The sequence below is a fragment of the Lutra lutra genome, chromosome 18 (assembly GCF_902655055.1).
Source record: "Lutra lutra chromosome 18, mLutLut1.2, whole genome shotgun sequence".
Lineage (NCBI taxonomy): Eukaryota > Metazoa > Chordata > Mammalia > Carnivora > Mustelidae > Lutra > Lutra lutra.
Genome location: NC_062295.1, coordinates 25,047,175 through 25,066,417, shown reverse-complemented (window position 1 = coordinate 25,066,417; position 19,243 = coordinate 25,047,175). Strand labels below are relative to the sequence as shown.

The 19,243-nt window shown below is 40.7% G+C and overlaps 1 protein-coding gene across 3 annotated transcripts in view; it reads right to left on the bottom strand.

Moving 5' to 3' along the window:
- Window positions 1–19,243, bottom strand: part of VKORC1L1 (vitamin K epoxide reductase complex subunit 1 like 1) — a 70,332-nt gene that overhangs the window by 3,944 nt on the left and 47,145 nt on the right. The window contains exons 2-4 of one of the 3 annotated variants that reach the window (XM_047712620.1): window positions 4,896–5,076; window positions 3,564–3,673; window positions 239–379 (exon numbers count right to left, since the gene is read on the bottom strand). In XM_047712620.1, coding sequence (XP_047568576.1) covers window positions 239–379; window positions 3,564–3,673; window positions 4,896–4,903 — 259 coding nt within the window. In that variant the 5' untranslated portion in view covers window positions 4,904–5,076. The remainder of the gene's footprint in view (window positions 1–238; window positions 380–3,563; window positions 3,674–4,895; window positions 5,077–19,243) is intronic. The other 2 variants (XM_047712618.1, XM_047712619.1) reach the window with 2 other exon arrangements.

The window sequence follows — 19,243 nt, the reverse complement described above, 5'->3', positions numbered from 1 at the left end:
GCAGTGTTGGAATGCTGATTTTACTGAAACACGCGATGGAATTTGGGAGCGAAAACGACTGGTCTGGTGAGATTCTGCAGGCTGACTCTGCACACAGAGCACCAGTCTTGCAGCCGCAGTGTTTCTCACTTGTCAGTATTCTAGGTGAAGTATCATTACTTGGACCGTGAACGGGCCTCAGTTAAGCCCTGCCAGGAGCATATGCAGGCTCAGAGTCCACAGTCTGCCTGAAGCTCACCTGCGAAATTGGCAGCCCCGTCGCTGAGGCCCCTAACAGAGAAAGGAACGTGAGGACCACAACTTCTCTCCCAAGCAGGACACGCTGCCCCTGGCCTTTTCACTGCAGGCTCTCCATCTGTGGGCACTAAAACCTGGCTTCCCATGTTTAGGTCAAATTTTTTAAAAAATCTGTAATGTTTAGGTCAAAATTTTCAAAAACCATACAAAGATGATTGTACCAATATGCTGCTAAAGAAGGAAAAACTTGTAATAAACATTTCAGAAAGGGCTTAGCCTAGAAGGTAACAAGCCACGTTTGGCCGGTTGGCCACACGTGGGTCAAACCAAACCAAGAAAAAAGGCGGTTCTGTGCGCTGAACTGGGGCTTTCTGATGCTGTCTGACATCTTCATGTGTTCTGTTCTATAATTTCCTACAGCCAATGGTCGTGGGAACGTGAGCATTTATTCTCAGGGACAGAGGAGACAGCCAGGCATATTAAGCTACCATCCCTCCCAACAACTAATGGACAAGAACAGAAACAGGAAGAAATGATCGGTGGTAGGAGGCTGGAAGAGGTTAATGAAGGAGCTGAAATCCCCACTGCCTGCTGACCAGAAGCTGCCTGTGGGCTCAGACCACGAAGGCCGGCCTTACCCCCAGGCCCGGTCATGCTAGGGTGTGAGCCTTCATAAGGCTCTTCACGGCTAATGTACTGCCGGATTCCTGATGCCAGGGACTGGCCAATCCAACCGGCCCCCGCTCTTATGCCTACAGACTGACCGACCGAGCCGCGCTCACTCGTATGTAATATCTAGGACAGACTGAGTAGCTCAACAGACAGCAAAGCCTACACCGTTTTTTTCTGTCTGGCCCTTTACTAGTTATCTAAACCTTCAAAAATTAATGCTGTCACCTTAATTTTACCAAGAGGGTTGGTTTTAACATGATGGACAAGTTTACTTACTTTCTCACCTCCTAATACCGATGTGTGAATTAAAAGAGCTATTGGGCAGGCGCCCAGCTGGCTCAGCCAGTAAAGCGTGGGACTCTTGATCTCAAGGTCGTGAGTTCAAGCCCCACGTTGGGCCTAGAGCTTACTTGATGAATGAATGAACCAATGACTGAATGAATGAGCTAAAAGGTATAAAGCACTTTGAATGCTCCATAAACACTGGCTATTATTAAATACCATTTTGTACCCAACCTGTCCTGATGTGATGTAGCTGGTGGCTTGGGATACAATTCCCAGTGGAATTTACAAGGTACTGTGCCTCTAAATAATGACGGTCCCATCAAGCAGCGGAACATTCTGCAGCTGGGAAGAAGAGTGAAGACACTCATGGATTGCTGTGGAAATACCACCACGATGAATCAGTTGAGCACAAAAGAAAAAAGAGTATGTAGAACATTATGTACGGCATCTGCCTTTTACATTTGAGAGAGGAGAAAATGAAGATGACAGGTTTGTCTTCCTGCACAGGCCTAAAGGAAGTACAGCAACACGCAGCTACCAGCTGGGGTTGATAGGCTACAAAGTGGGCAGAGGCGGCAACGGTCAAGGGCAGGCTTTTCACTGGGTGGCATTTTACATGTTTGTACTTTTGGACTCGTGGAAGTATTACCTATGAAAAATTAAATTAAAAACGCTGTTATCTCAAACAACTTAGAAGAAGGGAGTGAAGATGACGTGCTCTGGAAAACCATGTTAGAGGAGTCCGCGTGTGCCTTCCGTGTGCCTCCTGACATTATAAATGCTTCATGTGAACACACAGAATCCGAACAGAAAAAAACACATAGGATACACATGATTTAAAAAACATATATATAAGGTAATTCAGAAAATAAATGACAAATGGAAATTTGTTCCATCTCTGTCTCCAAAAATTAACATAGTCAAAAGTGTTTCTTATGCTATTTTAATTTCGGCCTATATGTTATATTCTTTAGAAATCCAAATGAACAAATAAATGGAATAAAAAATAAAAGTCTCACCCAGGCCCCCAACCACTGACCCTTTTTATATGCATTTCTATGCATATATATGAACATAGAACTTCTCTCATACCTGTTATACTACAGTTTGCTTTTGTCACCAAACTATGTCTTGATCTTTCCAGAATATTCATGTAAGACCTACTTTTTCCTTTAATGGCTACATAGTATTTTCTAGTACAGGTGTAACCTAATTTATTCAACCATTACATTTTGCTAAGCTACTTCCAGTCTTTTGCTATCTTATACTGCTATGAATATCCTTATGCATATTTTTGTATTTCTATAGGATATGGAACTGGGTAAACCTGATAGAAGTATTTAGAAAAATTTAGATTCATAATTTCCCTCATAAGAAATCAACCTCAGCTAGGCAGGAGAGCACTGCAGAGGTGGCAGGTAATGGGGTAAAATATTAACGATGGAAACCAAAGGTCAAAATTAGCTGGATTTAACTCTGAAAGTATAAAAACTGTACAATCAGAATTCACCAAACTAACACAAAAAGGACAAAGAATGGATAAAATGTAACAAATATGAAAATGGACTATTATCAGAACCCCAACAACAAAAGTGACAATGCTAGAAAAATTAAAATACAATGATGGGGATTTGTAACTATTAAATTAGAAATTTCATAGAAAGCACTTGTAAAAAATGAAGATGGATGAAGCCAGACAATGGAGGGAAAAGTAGTTTGGTAATACGTATTAAAGTCCATTAAATATTTTGTGTGTTTTGGCTCATTCGCCCAAGGTTTGGAAATTTATTTTGCAGAACTAATTCAAACAGGGAGGTGTGTGTGAGAGGCACTTTAAACAACGTTGATCAGCACAGTGTTATTTAGAACACAAGAAACTTGAAACCTTGATGTCAACAATAACAAACACCAGAGAGGAAACAGCATGGAAGAGTTCACATACAGTGAAGTGAAAAGAGCAGAAGACAATGGACACAGCAGGTGTGTAAAGGTGATGAGTTATGTCTAGTGCTTACAGTAATGCTCTCTCGGGGTGTGACATGTTTCAGGAATCTGCACAGTATATAAACTAATAAAAAAGTTTCTGGGGAAGACTGGAAGAGTAAGTTCCCTGAATGAGGATGGTTTTTCCCGGACATTATGGGATGCTGCTGTCCTTGATTAAAGACCAACAGATACCAAATTCAGCATTAGCATCATCAAAGTCTCAGTGAACCAAATTTTCACAGCAGAAAAATGTGCTGCAAACTAGCGGTTCTATCATTAACATGCTTTTATTTAATATAAAGACATTTCAGGGCAAAGACACAAAGTACTAAAGGGAATATAACAAAACAAACTTATTTTTGTATTGCTGTATAAATACTTACCAAGTAATAACTGTAGTATATAAAATATAAGTCCAAAGACACTGTTTGGCTGGTTTAATACACCATCCTTTCCAAAAATGGAACCCAAAAGACCAAATCCTCGACCCCATCTGTAAAATAAGGAAAACCAGTAACCCCATTTTGAGTCTTCCTATTTTTAGAAACGTAAAATTGTCTGAGAATGCCATGCCAATATACCCATCTGAATCTCTAAGTTGCCTATTTCTACAAATTCTCTTATCCAAAAGGTAGGATGGAAGTATGTTTTTTCTGATGGCATTAGTATTTGCAGAGGAAGGGCTCCATCAATGTAAGCCAGTCCCTTCGCAGCAGCACCACTGACATTTTGGGCTGAAGAATTCTTTGCACTTGGGGGCTGTTCAGTGCATTACAGGGTGTTAGCAGCAGTATCCCGGGGCTCTCCCCATGAGGTGCCAGTAGTATTCTCCCACCAGTGAAATGTCTCCAGCCATTGCCAAATGTCCCCGGGGGGGCGGGCAAAATCTCCTTCAAACGAAAGCTGCTGACTTAAGCTGCTTTATTTCTTCATTCAAAGTATGTGGAGCACAGGGGCACCTGGGTGGCTCAGTCGGTTAAGCATACGACTCTTGGTTTTGGCTCAGGTCATGATCTCCTGGGTTGTGGGATCAAGCCCTGCATCGGGCTCCACACTCAGCACAGAATCTGCTTGGAATTCTCTGCCCACAAATAAGTAAATAAATAAATGAATAAATAAAATCACAAAGTATGAGGACCGAATGTTGCTTCCTGACAAATTTCACCAGGATATGCAACAAGAAAAATATCTTAGGAACATATTTGTAAACACAGAACAGTATCAGAAACTACAGGTCCTTTCTAGAATCATACCTCAAGACTAAAAAACCTGATACACAATTTGCTCTGTCACTTTTTATTTGCAGTTTTACTTCAAATTTTGCATTTAATGTTTTCAGAATTGTATTTTCCTGTTTTTAAGAAAGATTATTTCTGATTTAATAAAATTTGACTCAAATATCAAACTAACATTTACTTTGGATGAAAACCTTTGAAGATAACTTTAACTCTGAACAAGAATGCTTTTAGAAAATAAGAAAGAAAACAGCAGTCATGGTTTCAAGTCCGTAGCAAAGCACTGAATGAAACCTGAACTTTGCTTTGGAATACAAACTACCTGAAAACAAGGAAAAGTAAGTGATTATTTGTCACATGAGCTTAATAGTGTCCAAGAAAGGGTGAAACCGCTTTATAATGATATTGGGAGGGAAGAGCGACCCTGATTTTACAAGCAAGTGAGAGTCCTGAGGATTTTTATCGTCCAGAGTCATCCACCTGCACATTCTTGTGCGTGTTCTAGGTGCAGTTCGCGGGTCAGGTGCTGGGATACGGGAGTGAACAAGTTGGAGAAGGTGATTCCCTTGTGGGGCTTTGATTCCATTTGGGGAGGAGAAGCAGTGAGCATGGAAACAAATGACAAAGTCTCCTTCAGAAATGGATGAAACTACTAACAGACCTGCAGGAAAAGTGAGGGCAGAGTCATTCCAGACCAGAATTGGTAAATTCTAAAAATTTAGAAATGCACACAATCATCTTGGGGTCTCATTAAAATCCAGGTTTTCCTTTAGCAGGTCTGTGGTAGGACCAAGACTGCATTTCCAAACCAAACCAAACCAAACCAAACCAAACCAAACCAAACCAAACCAAACCAAACGCTCCCGGCTCGTGCTTCTGGCGGAGGACCACACTCTGGAAGGGAAGGGGTGGAGGGAGCTACTCTAGTAGATCCGAAATGGCCTTTTCCAGGAACCATGTTTTGAACTAAATCCTGCATGATGAAAGGCAGCCAGTCTCTTGAGGAATGGCAAGTACAAAGGCCTTGAGGCAGGGAAGAGCTGTTCATGTCCAAGAAGTGTGCGAGAAGGCCTCAAGGCTGACAGTGATGAGGGAAGAGCGGCAAGAGAATGAGGCACCCAATCATTTACAGCATTTATGGCCTTTTGCAGGCCATGATGAAGAGTCTGATTTTTATTCAAATTGCAATGGGAAGACATTCGGTGGCTTTTAAATAGGAGACCAATACAAGTTTATGATCACTCTTTAACTACTGAGCAAGAAGCAAACTGCAGGAGGGCCCGAGCGACAGGAAGAAACTCTATGCAATCAGACTTCTCAGCTCTGCTCATCTGAAGTAGTAATTCAAATTAAATCACCACCTTTGGCAATGGAAATAATTGAGCATGCTGCCCAAATCATCACGGGCAAACAGAATTTTTATATATTCCAAGCATTGGTCTGTGTCTAATTATTCACACAGGATCATGTTGGTATTTTCCTTGAAAACATGCAGAAACCCACAGAATATATCATTTTATCAAAGTAATACATGCATAAGGTTTAAAAATCAAATAACAATGAAAGTCTTACAAAATAGACTTCCCATGCTCCCGCCCTCTCTACACACAGTTCTGACTCCCCAGAGACAACCACTATGCTATCTTTAAACCTTTTTCCCTATTTAATTCCACATTTTTAAAAGATTTTGTTATTTGAGAGAGCAAGAGAAAGAGCACAACCATGGGGAGAGGGGTAGATCGAGAGGGAGCAGCAGACTCCTCGCTGAGCAGGGAGCCTGATGTGGGGCTCAACCCCAGGACCCTGGGATCATGACCTGAGCCGAAGGCAGACACTTAACCTGAGCCACCCAGGCGCCCATTAATTCCACATTTTAAAATAATATGCTCACATGGCTATTTCTTGATTTTTGAATTTTTTTTAAATTTAAATTCAATTTAGTTAACATATAGTGTATTATTAGTTTCAGGGGTGATTTCTAAATTCTAGTATCTTATGCCTTTCTAATATGGTAGACTAGAATGTCACTTTAAAAAAACACTGTGGGGGCACCTGGTGGCTCAGTGGGTTGAACCTCTACCTTCAGCTCGGGTCATGATCTTGGGGTTCTGGGATTGGCCCCAAGTTGGGCTGTCCGCTGGGGTGGGGGGCCTGCTTCCCCCTCTGCCTGCCTCTCTGCCTACTTGTGATCTCTCTCACTCTGTCAAATAAATAAAATCTCAAAAACAAAACAAAACATTGTGGGGTAACCCTTTGGGTCCCCTCCCTCCTTGGGAGCTTTGTATTATCACTTTGCTACTGCTCAATAAACCTTGCTTTGCTGCCCCAAATAAACAAACAAACAGCATTGTTGAGAGCTTTAAATGTGTATACACAAAGTTAACAGAACAGTGTAATAACCTCATGCAGCTGTCGCCCAGCTGTGAAACTGAAACCGCACCTTCCCTGTTTCATTTCCACCTCTACCCAACTTACCACTCGAAGATCAATTTGTTACTCTTTAAGGAAAAATTTACATACATTTAATGCACAAATCTTAACTCTTCTGTAATTCTGATGAGTGGAACACCTGAGTTGTCCTGGTAGACTAATTCTGGAATACTTACCCACTGGTGTGAAAGGACAATTTAAGTACCTTTCCTAAACAATGAACAAATGAACACTCTAAAACCATACAAGTGCTTCCATCTCCCCAAGTACATTGTTAGATCCTCATCAACCCACACTCTTCTTCACCTTTAGCATCAAATACTGGGCTGGCGAGGCTTACAGGAACCCAACTTCAAAACCCAAGTTAGATCTTGGGGTCTCCTGGATCATGGCACTATTTCCCTTAAGTCACATTCAAAGTTATAAAATACAATTACCATTCTAGCGTTTTCAAACGCACAGAACAATCACTTAATTCCTCAATGAATACAAGTAATAACATTTAATAAACTTTGATAAACTTGATGTTAAAACTGTTAGCAAGCCAAGTCACAAGTGAGGTAGACTGGATTTACGTAAGATTATCTTCCTTGGAAAGGGGACGAAAAACAGATTTTCATAAACGACACTATACTTTAAAACTGCTAAGGGTGCTGTAATTTAAAAACCTTCTTAGTGAATTTTTTTCAAGATGGGACATTTGAAAATACTGTAGTTGTCCCCTACTTCTAAAAGCTATACTATATGAAACATATTTTATGCGCTAACTTTATTCCTGGCTCTATCTTAGTTTCTAACCATTTTTTCCTTGTTCTGTCTATACTCACAATTCTATTATATTACTTATCCCAGAGCTGCCCCAAGTAATTTATGGAAGGAATGAGATATTAACCAATTGAGCCAAAAGAAAAAAAAATTTTTTTTAAAGATTTTATTTATTTATTTGTTAGAGAGAGAGAGAGAGAGGGAGCATGAGCACAGGCAGAGTGGCAGGCAGAGGCAGAGGGAGAAGCAAGCTCCCCGCCAAGCAAGGAGCCCGATGTGGGACTCGATCCCAGGACGCTGGGACCACGACCTGAGCCGAAGGCAGCCGCTTAACCAACTGAGCCACCCAGGCATCCCGAAAGAAAAAATTTTTTAATGATGATTTTTGTTGGTCATTTTTTAAAGTTTTTTTTTTTTTTTTTTTAATTCCAGTATAGTTAACATACAATGGGATACTAGATTCATGTGGACAATACAGGGATCGACAATCCTGGACACCACTCAGAGCTCATCGTAAGTGCACTCTTTACTCCCCATCACCTGCCTACTTCACTGACGCACCTCCCTTCCAGTAACCATCAGTTTGCTCCTTATAATTAAGAGTCTGTGTCTTGGTTTGTTTTTCTTCCTCTTTCTCCCTTTTGCCCACATGTTTTGCTTCTTAAATTCCACGTATGAGTGAAATCATATGGTATTTGTCTTTCTCTGACTTATTTTGCTGAGACTGTACTCTCTAGCTCCATCCGTGTTGTTACAAATGGCAAAATTTCATTCTTTTTTATGGCTGAGCAATAGTCCATTGTATATATATATACCACATCTTCTTTATCTAGTCACCTATGGTTTGGGCTATTTCCATAATTTGGCTATTGTAAATAATGCTCCTATAAACACTGAGGTGCGTGTATCCCTTTAAATTAGTGTTTTTGTATTCTTTTTTAAAAAAGATTTTATTTATTTGACTGAGGGAGAGGGAGAAGCAGGCTCCCTGATGAGCAGGGAGCCTGATGTGGGGCCCAAACCCAGGCCTCTGAGATCATGACCTGAGCCAAAAGCAGACGCTTAACTGACTGAGCCACCCGGGCCCTGTGTTTTTGCATTCTTTGGTCAAATACCCAGTAGTGTGATTGCTGGATCACAGAGTAGTTCTTTTTTTTTTTTTTTTTCTTTTAATTATTTTTTTTAAAAGATTTTTAGGGGTGCTAGGTGGCTCAGTCAGTTAAGTGTCTGCCTTTGGCTCAGGTCATGATCCTGGGGTCCTGGGATTGAGCCCCACATCAAGCAAGGTCTATGCTCAGCCGGGAGACTGCTTCTCCCTATGTCCTTCCCCCTGCTCAAAATAAATAAAATCTTTTTAAAAATAAAGATTTTTAAGATTTGTTTTTAAAGAGTGTGTACCTGCGTGAGTGGGGGAAGGAGCAGAGGAAGCAGACTGTGCTGAGTGCGGAGACAGATGCAGGGCTTGATCCCACGACCCCAGGATCATAACCTGAGCTGAAACCAAGAGTCGGATGCTCAACGTAGTGAGCCACCGAGGGGCCCCAGGGTAGCTCTATTTTTAATTTTTTGAGGAACCTCCATACTGTTTTCCACAGTGGCTACAGCAGTTTGCAGTCCCAACAACAGTGCAAGAGGGTTCCCCTTTCCCCACATCCTCACCAAAAGTTGTTTTTCGTGTTGTTTGTTTTAGCCGTTCTGACAGGTCTCACTGTAGTTCTGATTTGCATCTCCCTGATGAGTCATGATGTTGAGCATCCTCTCTGTGACTGTTGGCCATGTGAATGCCTTCTTAGGAGAAATGTCTTTTCATGTCTTCCGCCAGTTTTTACTTGGATTATTTGTTCTGCGAGTGTTGAATTTTACAAGTTCATTATCTATTTTGGACACCAACCATTCTCTGGACACATAATTAGCATTATCTTCTCTCTTTCTGTAGGTTGCCTTTTAGTTTTGTTGACTCCTTTGCTTTTTATTTGGATGAAGGCCCAACAGTTCATTTTTTGCTTTTATTTCCCTTGCCCCAGGAGACATAATCTAGAAAAATGTTGCCACAGCTAATGTCAGAGAAATTACTACCTGTGGTCTCTTCAAGGTTATGGTTCCAGGTCTTACATTTGGGTCTTTAACCATTTTGAACTGATTTTTATTAATGTATGGTGTTAGAAAGTGGTCCAGTTTTTGGGTGCCTGGGTGACTCAGTTGTTAAGCATCTGCCTTCGGCTCAGGTCATGATCCCAGCGTCCTGGGATCGAGACCCACATCAGGCTCCCTGCTCAGGAGGAAGCCTGCTTCTCCCTTTCCCACGCCCCCTGCTTGTGTTCCCTTTCTCTCTGTGTCCCTGCAAATAAATAAATAAAATCTTAAAAAAAAAAAAAACCAAAAAATGAAAAACAAAGTGGCCCAGTTTCATTCTTTTGCAGGTAGCTGTCCAGTTTTCCCAACACCATTTGTTGAAGAAAATTTCCCCCATTTTATATTCTTTCTTCCTTTGTCAAAGACTGACCATGTAATTGTGGGTTTATTTCTGGGTTTTCTATTCTGTTCAGTTGATCTGTGTGTCTAATCTAGTACCATACTGTTTTGGTTACTACAGCTTCATAATATAACTTGAAGTCTGGAATTGTGATAGCTCCTGTTTTTTCAAGATTGCTTTTGCTATTTGGGGTCTTTTGTGGTTCCGTACAAATTTTAGGATTTTTTTAAAAAAAGATTTTTTACTTGAGAGAGAGAGCATGAGTAGGGAAGTGGGGGAAAGGGAGAAAAAATCCCAGATTCCCTGCTGAGCGTGGAGCCCGATGTGGAGCTCGATTTCACGACCTTGAGATCATGATCTGAGCGGAAACCAAGTGTTGGGACGCTAAACTGACTGAGCCACCCAGGCGCTCCTAGGATTGTCTGTTCTATTTCTGGGTATCTTGACAGGGACTGCCTTAAATCTGTAGAATGCTTTGGGTAGTATAGACATTGTAACAGTATTTAGTCTTCCAGTCCATGAGCATTGAATGTCTTTCCATCTCTTTGTGTCCTCTTTCATTTCTTTCATCAGTGTTTTACAGTTTTCAAAGTACAGGTCATTCACCTCTTTGGTTAGGTTTATTCCTAGGTATCTTATTTTTGGTGCAACTGTAAATGGGACTGATTCTTTCATTTCTCTTTCTGCTGCTTCATTATTGGTGTATAGAAATGTTACAGATTTGTGTACATTGATTTTGTATCCTTCAACTTTACTGAATTTGTGTATCATTTCTGGCAGTTTTTGTTGGAATTTTTCAGGTTTTCTCTATATAGTATCATGTCATCTGCAAATAGTAAAATTTTACCTCTTCCTTGGTGATATGGATGCTTTTTTTTCTTTTTCTTGTCTGATTGCAGTGGCTGGGACTTCCAGCACTATGCTGAAAAGGTGGTGAGAGTGGACATCCCTGTCGTGTTCCTGATCGTAAAGCCTCAGTTTTCCCCACTGAGGCTGATAATAGCTGTGGGCTTTTCAGAGATGGCTTTTACTACACTGAGGTATGTTCCCTCTAGACCTACTTTGTTGAGGGTTTATATCATAAATGAATGATGTAAGGAAATTTTTTTTTTTAAGATTTTATTTATTTATTTGACAGAGAGAGATCACAAGTAGATAGAGAGGCAAGCAGAGAGAGAGAGAGAGAGAGAGAGGGAAGCAGGCTCCCTGCTGAGCAGAGAGCCCGATGCGGGACTCGATCCCGGGACCCTGAGATCATGACCCGAGCCGAAGGCAGCGGCTTAACCCACTGAGCCACCCAGGCGCCCAGGAAATATTTTCTTAAAGTAATATTTATACAGATGTTCATTTTGCTTCAGACATTAATGAAATGATTATGCAGAGGAGATTTCTTTCATCTTTGATTCTAAGAAAGGTTCATTTTTGACCCAAATAATGACGTCCTTGAGTATTTTGTATTTGGGGGCATAAACAACCAGCACCACTTCCCTATGGTATGAATGAGAAATCATTCAAAGGTTTCTAAACACTCCTATTTTTGCCAGAAACAACAAATAAGAGTCAATAGTCTTCCAACTCTTGTAGGTCCCTGAGGATAAATCTAAGACATTATTTGCCTCTTTCACCCATTCCCTCCTAAGTGTCTAAGGAAGTTTTCCAAAGACTACATGTGTGACATGTAATAATGCAACAGACTGAAATGCAGGGGTTGATATGAGAATCCAACAGTCTTCAATTTCAGCAGACATTAAAGAGATCTGTGGCAAGAGAAACAATGCTGTTCAATTCACTACTGTGTGTGTGTGCACGTGTGCTTGTTTGGGGAAAGTTATTTTTTATAAAACTATTTTGTTAACATATAATGGGGTTTACTATTACTTTTAAGTGAATGATTTAAATAATATAAGTGATTTTGCAGTTTTTAATTTCTAATACAGTAAATACCAAAGATATAACACACATAAATAAAAACTTCGGGTTCTCAATAACTATTAAAGTATAAAGGAGTCCTGAGACCAAATGGTTTGAAAATCACTGCTTTCAACCAATTTCCCGGTAAAATACATCATAGTTCAGACAAAATTTTAAAAATTGGGGTGGGGGGGCACCTGGGTGGCTCAGTGGATTAAGCCTCTGCCTTAGGCTCAGGTCATGATCTCAGGGTCCTGGGATCGAGCCCCGCATCGGGCTCTCTGCTCAGCAGTGAGCCTGCTTCCTCCTCTCTCTGCCTGCCTCTCTGCCTACTTGTGATCTCTCTCTCTCTGTCAAATTAAAAAAAAAAAAATTGGGGTGGGATAAAGTAGGAGGAACTTAAAAAAATAATTAAATAACGTGCATTATAGTAAATTATATTTTTAAAAGATTTCATGGCCATAACATTAGAAAAAAGGAAAATAATATATGGTGGTAAGGATATGGAGATATTGGAATCCTTGTACATTGCTGGTGGGTAAAGTGGTGCAGCCACTGTGGAAAGCAATTTGTCAGTTCCTCAAAAAGTTAAACACAGAATTACCATATAAGCCAGCAATTCCACTCCTAGGTACAGATTCCAAAGACCTGAAAACAGGTATTCAAGCAAGTACAAGTACTTGTTCAAAGCAGCATTAGTCCCAATGGCCGAAAGGTGGAGACAATTCAATGTCCATCAACTGACGGCAAACAAAACATGGCATGTGCCTACAGCAGAACATTATTCATTCGTAAAAAGGAATGAAGCACGAGACATGCTATAATGTGGCTGATCCTCAAAAACATTATGCTCAGTGGAATAAGCCAAACACAAAAGGTCACATATTGTATCAATCTAGAATAGGCAAAGCCACAGAGACAGAAAATAGGCTAGTGGTTGCCAGGGGTTAGGGAGGGAGCAGTGAGGAGTGACAGCTTAATGCATAAGGTATCTCCCTTGCGGGTGATGAAAATGCTTCGAGGGGCACGTGGGTGGCTGAGTCAGTTAAGTGTCTGACTCTTGGTTTAGGCTCAGGTCATGATCTCAGGGTTCTGGGATTGAGCCCTGTGTCTGGCTCCACACCCAGTGGGGAGTCGGCTTCTCTTCCTCTTCCTCCACCCTTCCCCCAATTCATGCTCTCTTAAAAAAAAAAAAAGAAAATGCTTTGGAACCAGATAGAGGTGATAGCTGCACAGCACTACAAGTGTACTAAATGGGCTGAACGTACACTTTAAAATGGTTAATTTTAAACAGATTTCACCTCAGTTAAAAAGAAGATTTGTGGGGGTGTCTGGGTGGTCCAGTTGGTTAAGTGTCCGCCTTCGGCTCAGGTCATGATCCCAGGGTCCTAGGATCGAGTCCTGTATTGGGCTCCTTGCTCAGCGGGGAGCCTGCTTCTCCCTCTGCCTGCTGCTCCCCCTGCCTGTGCTCTCTCTTTGTCTGTCTGACAAATACATAAATAAAATCTTTAAAAAAAAAAAAAGAAAAAGAACAAATTATTTTCAGGAAGAAAATAAATACCACAAATATCAACAGTTTCTGAAAGGTGAGGAAGAGTTTAATAAGGATACTTTATTCCCCCTTCTACTTTGTTGTATTTTGTAAATTTTCTTTAATGACCAAATACTACTTTTATGACAGCAGCAAAAAATGATGCCATATCAAGTTCTTTAATCACATTTAAATTGATGACAAACTTTAATGTCTTTCCAACTTCACTCTCTCCCACTCACCCAGATTTAAATTTTACTGCAATTTCTTTCCTCATGGAATATCTACGAGACCCTAATATAATGACTAAAACATTCAGGAATACAAAATTAATAAGAAAGGAACTAAATTAACAGTATGAGTCTCCCTGATATCTTCCTTACTCTGGGGGAGAATCTGCTGAGATGCTGGCTTGTACATACCACTTATACATATTCCTTTCACTTAAAAATATTTACGATCACTGACTACTTCCTAATGCACAATTTTTTCTTTTTCTTTCTTTTTTAAATTTAAATTCAAGTGTAAGTGAAAGGAATATCTATAAAATATATTTTACCTGTAATTCTCTAATTTTATTTAAAAAAATTTTTTTAAAGATTGACTGACTTGAAAGGGGGGGGAGAAAGCACTCATGCAAGCTGGGGGAGGGACAGAGGGAGTGGGAGACGATTAGACTTCCTGTTGAGCAGGGAGGCCAACAGGGGCGCACAATCGCAGGACCCTGAGATCATGACCTGAGCCAAAAATCAAGAGTCAGACACTTAACCGACTGAGCCACGCAGGCACCTCAATAATTTTCTCATTTTAGATATTATGAGCATTTTTGTAATGGCCTACTGGCATAAAAAATTTATTCAAGGGGCGCCTGGGTGGCTCAGTGGGTTAAAGCCGCTGCCTTCGGCTCAGGTCATGATCCCAGGGTCCTGGGATCGAGCCCCGCATCGGGCTCTCTGCTCAGCAGAGAGCCTGCTTCCCTTCCTCTCTCTCTGCCTGCCTCTCTGCCTACTTGTGATCTCGGTCTGTCAAATAAATAAATAAAATATTAAAAAAAAATTTATTCAAACATTTAAAATTGCATTGTGAGCCTCTGCCTTCAGCTCGGGTCATGATCCCAGGGTCCTGGGATCGAGCCCACATCGGGCTCTCTGCTCAGCAGGGAGCCTGCTTCTTCCTCTCTCTCTGCCTGCCTCTCTGCCTGCTTGTGATCTCTGTCAAATAAATAAATAAAAATCTTTAAAATTGCATTGTGTTTGATGGTTCTAAAACCCTGAGAAGTCCATTTTATTGAAAACAAATAAATAAACCAATCTAAATAAGCGGCAACGAACAAATAAAAATTCAGTTGGTTTCCAAAGATGTTCTGGGTGCACTATGCACCAGATATGACAAAAAGTTTGATACATTCAAGAAAAATACTAAGGATGTCATTTCCACAAAGGAAAGGTCTACCCACTGTGGACCAGCTTCCTGTCAGATACCCAAAGCCTCAGTGCTGGAAGTGTGGGCTCTGGAGTCAGACAAACTTGATTCTGTCATTAACAGGCTGTGTGACTTTGGGTAAGTCACTTAACCTTGGAATCTGAAGCCCCTCCTTCGTAAAATGGAGATGATTAGGTACTCAATTCATAGTACTGCTGTGGGAAGTAAGTGTGTTAAGAATAATTCTATAGTGGCTTCAGATGTCCCTCAACAAATGAATGGATAGAGAAGATAGGACTAGGACACACACACACACACACACACACACACACACACACACACAGTAGGGTACTACTCAGCCATCAAAAGGATGAAATCCTACCGTTTACATCAATGTGGACAGAAATGGAGGATATTGCACTGAGTGAAGTAAGTCAGTCAGAGAAAGACAATTACAATATGATTTCACTCATACGTGGAATGTAAGAAACAGTGCAGAGGATCATAGGGGAAGGGAGGAAAACTAAGTGGGAAGGAATCAGAGAGGGAGACAAACCATGAGAGATTCGACTTTAGGTAATTGAGGGTTGTTGGAGGGGAGGTGGGTGGGGGATGGGGTAATTGGGTGACGGTCATTAAGGAGGGCATGTGATGTGATGAACACTGGGTGTTCTATGCAACTGATGATTAAATGAACTCTACATCTGAAACTAAATGATGTACCATATGTTGGTTAACTGAATTTAAATTAAAAAGAAAGAAAACGGGAAAATTACGTGGTGGCTTAATGTCAAAAAATATACTACGTAGACATGTATACACAAATCATTCTGCTCTCTAGCACTGTATCTTCTAGGCCCATTGGTTTTGATATAGCATGCCTTTATATAAAGCTTTTTTTTTCTTCCACAAACACTGGCATACTTTATTAAAACATTTTACATTTGATCTTAAACATTTGGTTTGATATTTTATGGATATACTGTAATTAATGGTGGAGATGACTGCTGGTGAACATCAGGCTATTTCTACTTCTCACGATTATACAACATTAAACAGATACATCAGGTCTGCAACGTTACATTATTTCCAGAAGATAAAATAAAAAGAGAGAAGTGACTTAAGTAGCATAAGCATCTTAAAAACTACTGTTGTTTTTTACGATTTTATTCATTTGTTTGACAGAGAGAGACACAGGGAGAGAGGGACCACAAACGGGGGGAGTCGGAGAAGCAGGCTCTGCTGAGAAGAGAATCAGACATGGCACTCGATCCTAGGACCCTAGGATCATGACCCAAGCCAAAGACAGGCACTTAGCTTACTGAGCCAACCAGATGTCCCTCTTAAAAATTACTGTATTATTGTGCAAGAGGTTGTATACAATTTTATGCCGATTTATACCTCCAGCATCAGCACTGAAATGTCTTCTTTAAAAATAGCTACAACTGGGGCGCCTGGTGGCTCAGTGGGTTAAAGCCTCTGCCTTCGGCTCAGGTCATGATCCCAGGGTCCTGGGATAGAGCCCCACTTTGGGCTCTCTGCTCAGCGGGGAGCCTGCTTCCTCCTCTCTCTCTGCCTGTCTCTCTACCTACTTGTGATCTCTCTCTGTCAAATGAATAAATAAAAAAATCTTTAAAAAATAGCTACAACAGAACAAATGGTAAACATGCTTTTACAAAGTTAAATAGAAAAATATATTCCCAAGTTTAAATTTCTGATTACCTTTTTAATTGCTTATTTATATATCGGAAATCATTTGCTTTTTTTTTTGGTATTTAAATTTTATAGTAAGTGTGCCATTATCCTGTTTTTATCATTATATTTTAACAATACAATTTAATAACAGTAATTTAAAACTTTTCTTTATATACCCACACACAGATATTTGAATTACATTCCTCAAATTTACACATGGAGAGACCTCCATTTTAGCAATACCTCCTGCCTCCTGACCCATTCCTTTACTCATCCCTTGCTAGGCTGGTAGCAAACTTACTCGACTGATCAGTTTCCAACAAGGGACTGAGCATCTGTGGATAAGACCTTCTGGATTCCTTCCTTGGGATTTATCCACCTGAACAAAGATGCATTCAAGACTAAACTTTAAAAAAAAATGTGGTTTAAAAAAAACCACATAACATAAAATTTACCGTCTTAACCATTTTTAGTGTACGCGTCAGGAATGTTAAATATGTCTGCACTGTTGTGAAACAGATCTCCGGAACCTCTTCACCTTGCAAACTGAAACACCATCAAACAACTCTGCTTTTCTCTCTGCCCCGGTCCCTGGCAACCACGCTTTCATTCTGTTTCTATGCGTCTGACCACTCTACTTTAGGAGAATCACACAGTATCTCTCTTTATGTACTGGCTTCTTTCGCTTAGCACCTTGAAAGGTTCATACACGTCGGGGCACATGACAGGATTTCCTCCCTTTTTAATAAAAAGCTGGCTAATATGCCATTTTATGCACACACCATGTTTTGTTCATCTACTCATGAGCGCTGGTTGCTTGCACCTCTTGGCACATAAAGCTTATTTGCTGTATATATTTTTTCTGTTGCCCCAAACAACTGCAACGTTGTGGTAATTTTTCACCCAATCCTCTGACAGGAGCAAGCCCCCTCGACAGTAAAATTTCAGATAAAACCCAACATCAAGACAAATCAAAGATGAGGTGCTAGAAGGTCCTCTCCTACCACTTTGTCGTGAGAGCGAACAGCCCGGTTCACGGGAGGTGATGCCCTGGGCGAAGGTGAAGAAGTAATATATATTTCTCTCGTTCTAAACTCATGGGGTATGATACAGCACCAATTTAATAAGAACTTTTTGGAGAAAAAAATTACCATAAAAATACGTACATTGATCCAGATGGTGAAGTTAAGTAACGAAGGACACAGAAATCACAGAAATAAAGAAGTTACTATTTGGTAAAATCTTTCTCAAAGTTTCCTTTGTGGAAATGACCAGCTCGTACCAGGAAAGTGCCTCATTCTCAGGCCACTGTGGACAGTAGATGTTAAATAAAACTTGAAATGTTTTCAAGATGAAAGGTCTATTTTTTCACATCAGCTCAAGAACCCAAAAGGGTCATAACCACTTAGAAGGAAAAATGGATCCTGGAAAGTGCACAGAAGTGGAGTAATACTTGTGTTGGGCCTAGCATGGCAGCTGGTAATGCTCTATGTTCAAAAAATACCTGTGACTACAAAAATTTCTGAGGAACTTCGTGTTAAGACCTGGATGCTCAATTTGATAATATTTTTTCTTTTCATGATACTAAATTTTGTTAAAGTTATACATACACATTTTTCTTTCTTTCTTTCTTTCTTTCTTTTTTTTTTAAAAGATTTTATTTATTTATTTGACAGAGAGATCACAAGCAGGCAGAGAGGCAGGCAGAGAGAGAGGAGGAAAGCAGGCTCCCCGCTGAGCAGAAAGTCCGACGCGGGGCTCGATCCCAGGACTCTGAGATCATGACCTGAGCCGAAGGCAGCGGCTTAACCCACTGAGCCACCCAGGCGCCCCTACATACACATTTTTCAAAGCCAGATATTACTGTAAGACTTAGCACAACACCTCGAAGTTCTCTGATCTTGGAGTCATCCTCCTCAGAGGCGAGCACTTTCAACTCATTTTTGTGGGGTTTTTTGGTATTTATTTTACATATATGCTTCATTTTCAGATTGGATCATTGGATGCAGCAGGTCACGGAGAAATATAGTCCGTACCATGGTTGGCCTCAGGCTGCTGTCTGGGCCTGCTGCACAGCCGTCATCCTGATTTCCAGTTTCTTCTCTACACCAAACATTCTGTTTCCTAGATTTAGTATCTTCTTTTCCCCCGTGCTGACCCACTTGGTTTTGGTGAAACAATCTTCTAATAGATTCCTTGAGAAAATACAGACTGGAGGTAACACTTCCGAGATACTGAGAGTCTAAACATACCTTTCTTCTACCATCACTGGATTGGCGGTTTGGGGGGTATATAATTATAAATTAAAAATAGGGGACGCCTGGGTGGCTCAGTTGGTTAAGCAGCTGCCTTCGGCTCAGGTCGTGATCCCAGCGTCCTGGGATTGAGTCCCACATCGGGCTCCTTGTTCTGTGGGGAGCCTGCTTCTCCCTCTGCCTCTGCCTGCCACTCTGTCTGCCTGTGCTCATGCTCTCTCTCCCTCTCTGACAAATAAATAAAATCTTTAAAAAAAAATTAAAAATAGCTTCCCCTTAGAATTTTTAAAGTAGTGTCCTTGAAAAATCTAATACAACTCTGACCCTTGAATATGACCTGTTTTTG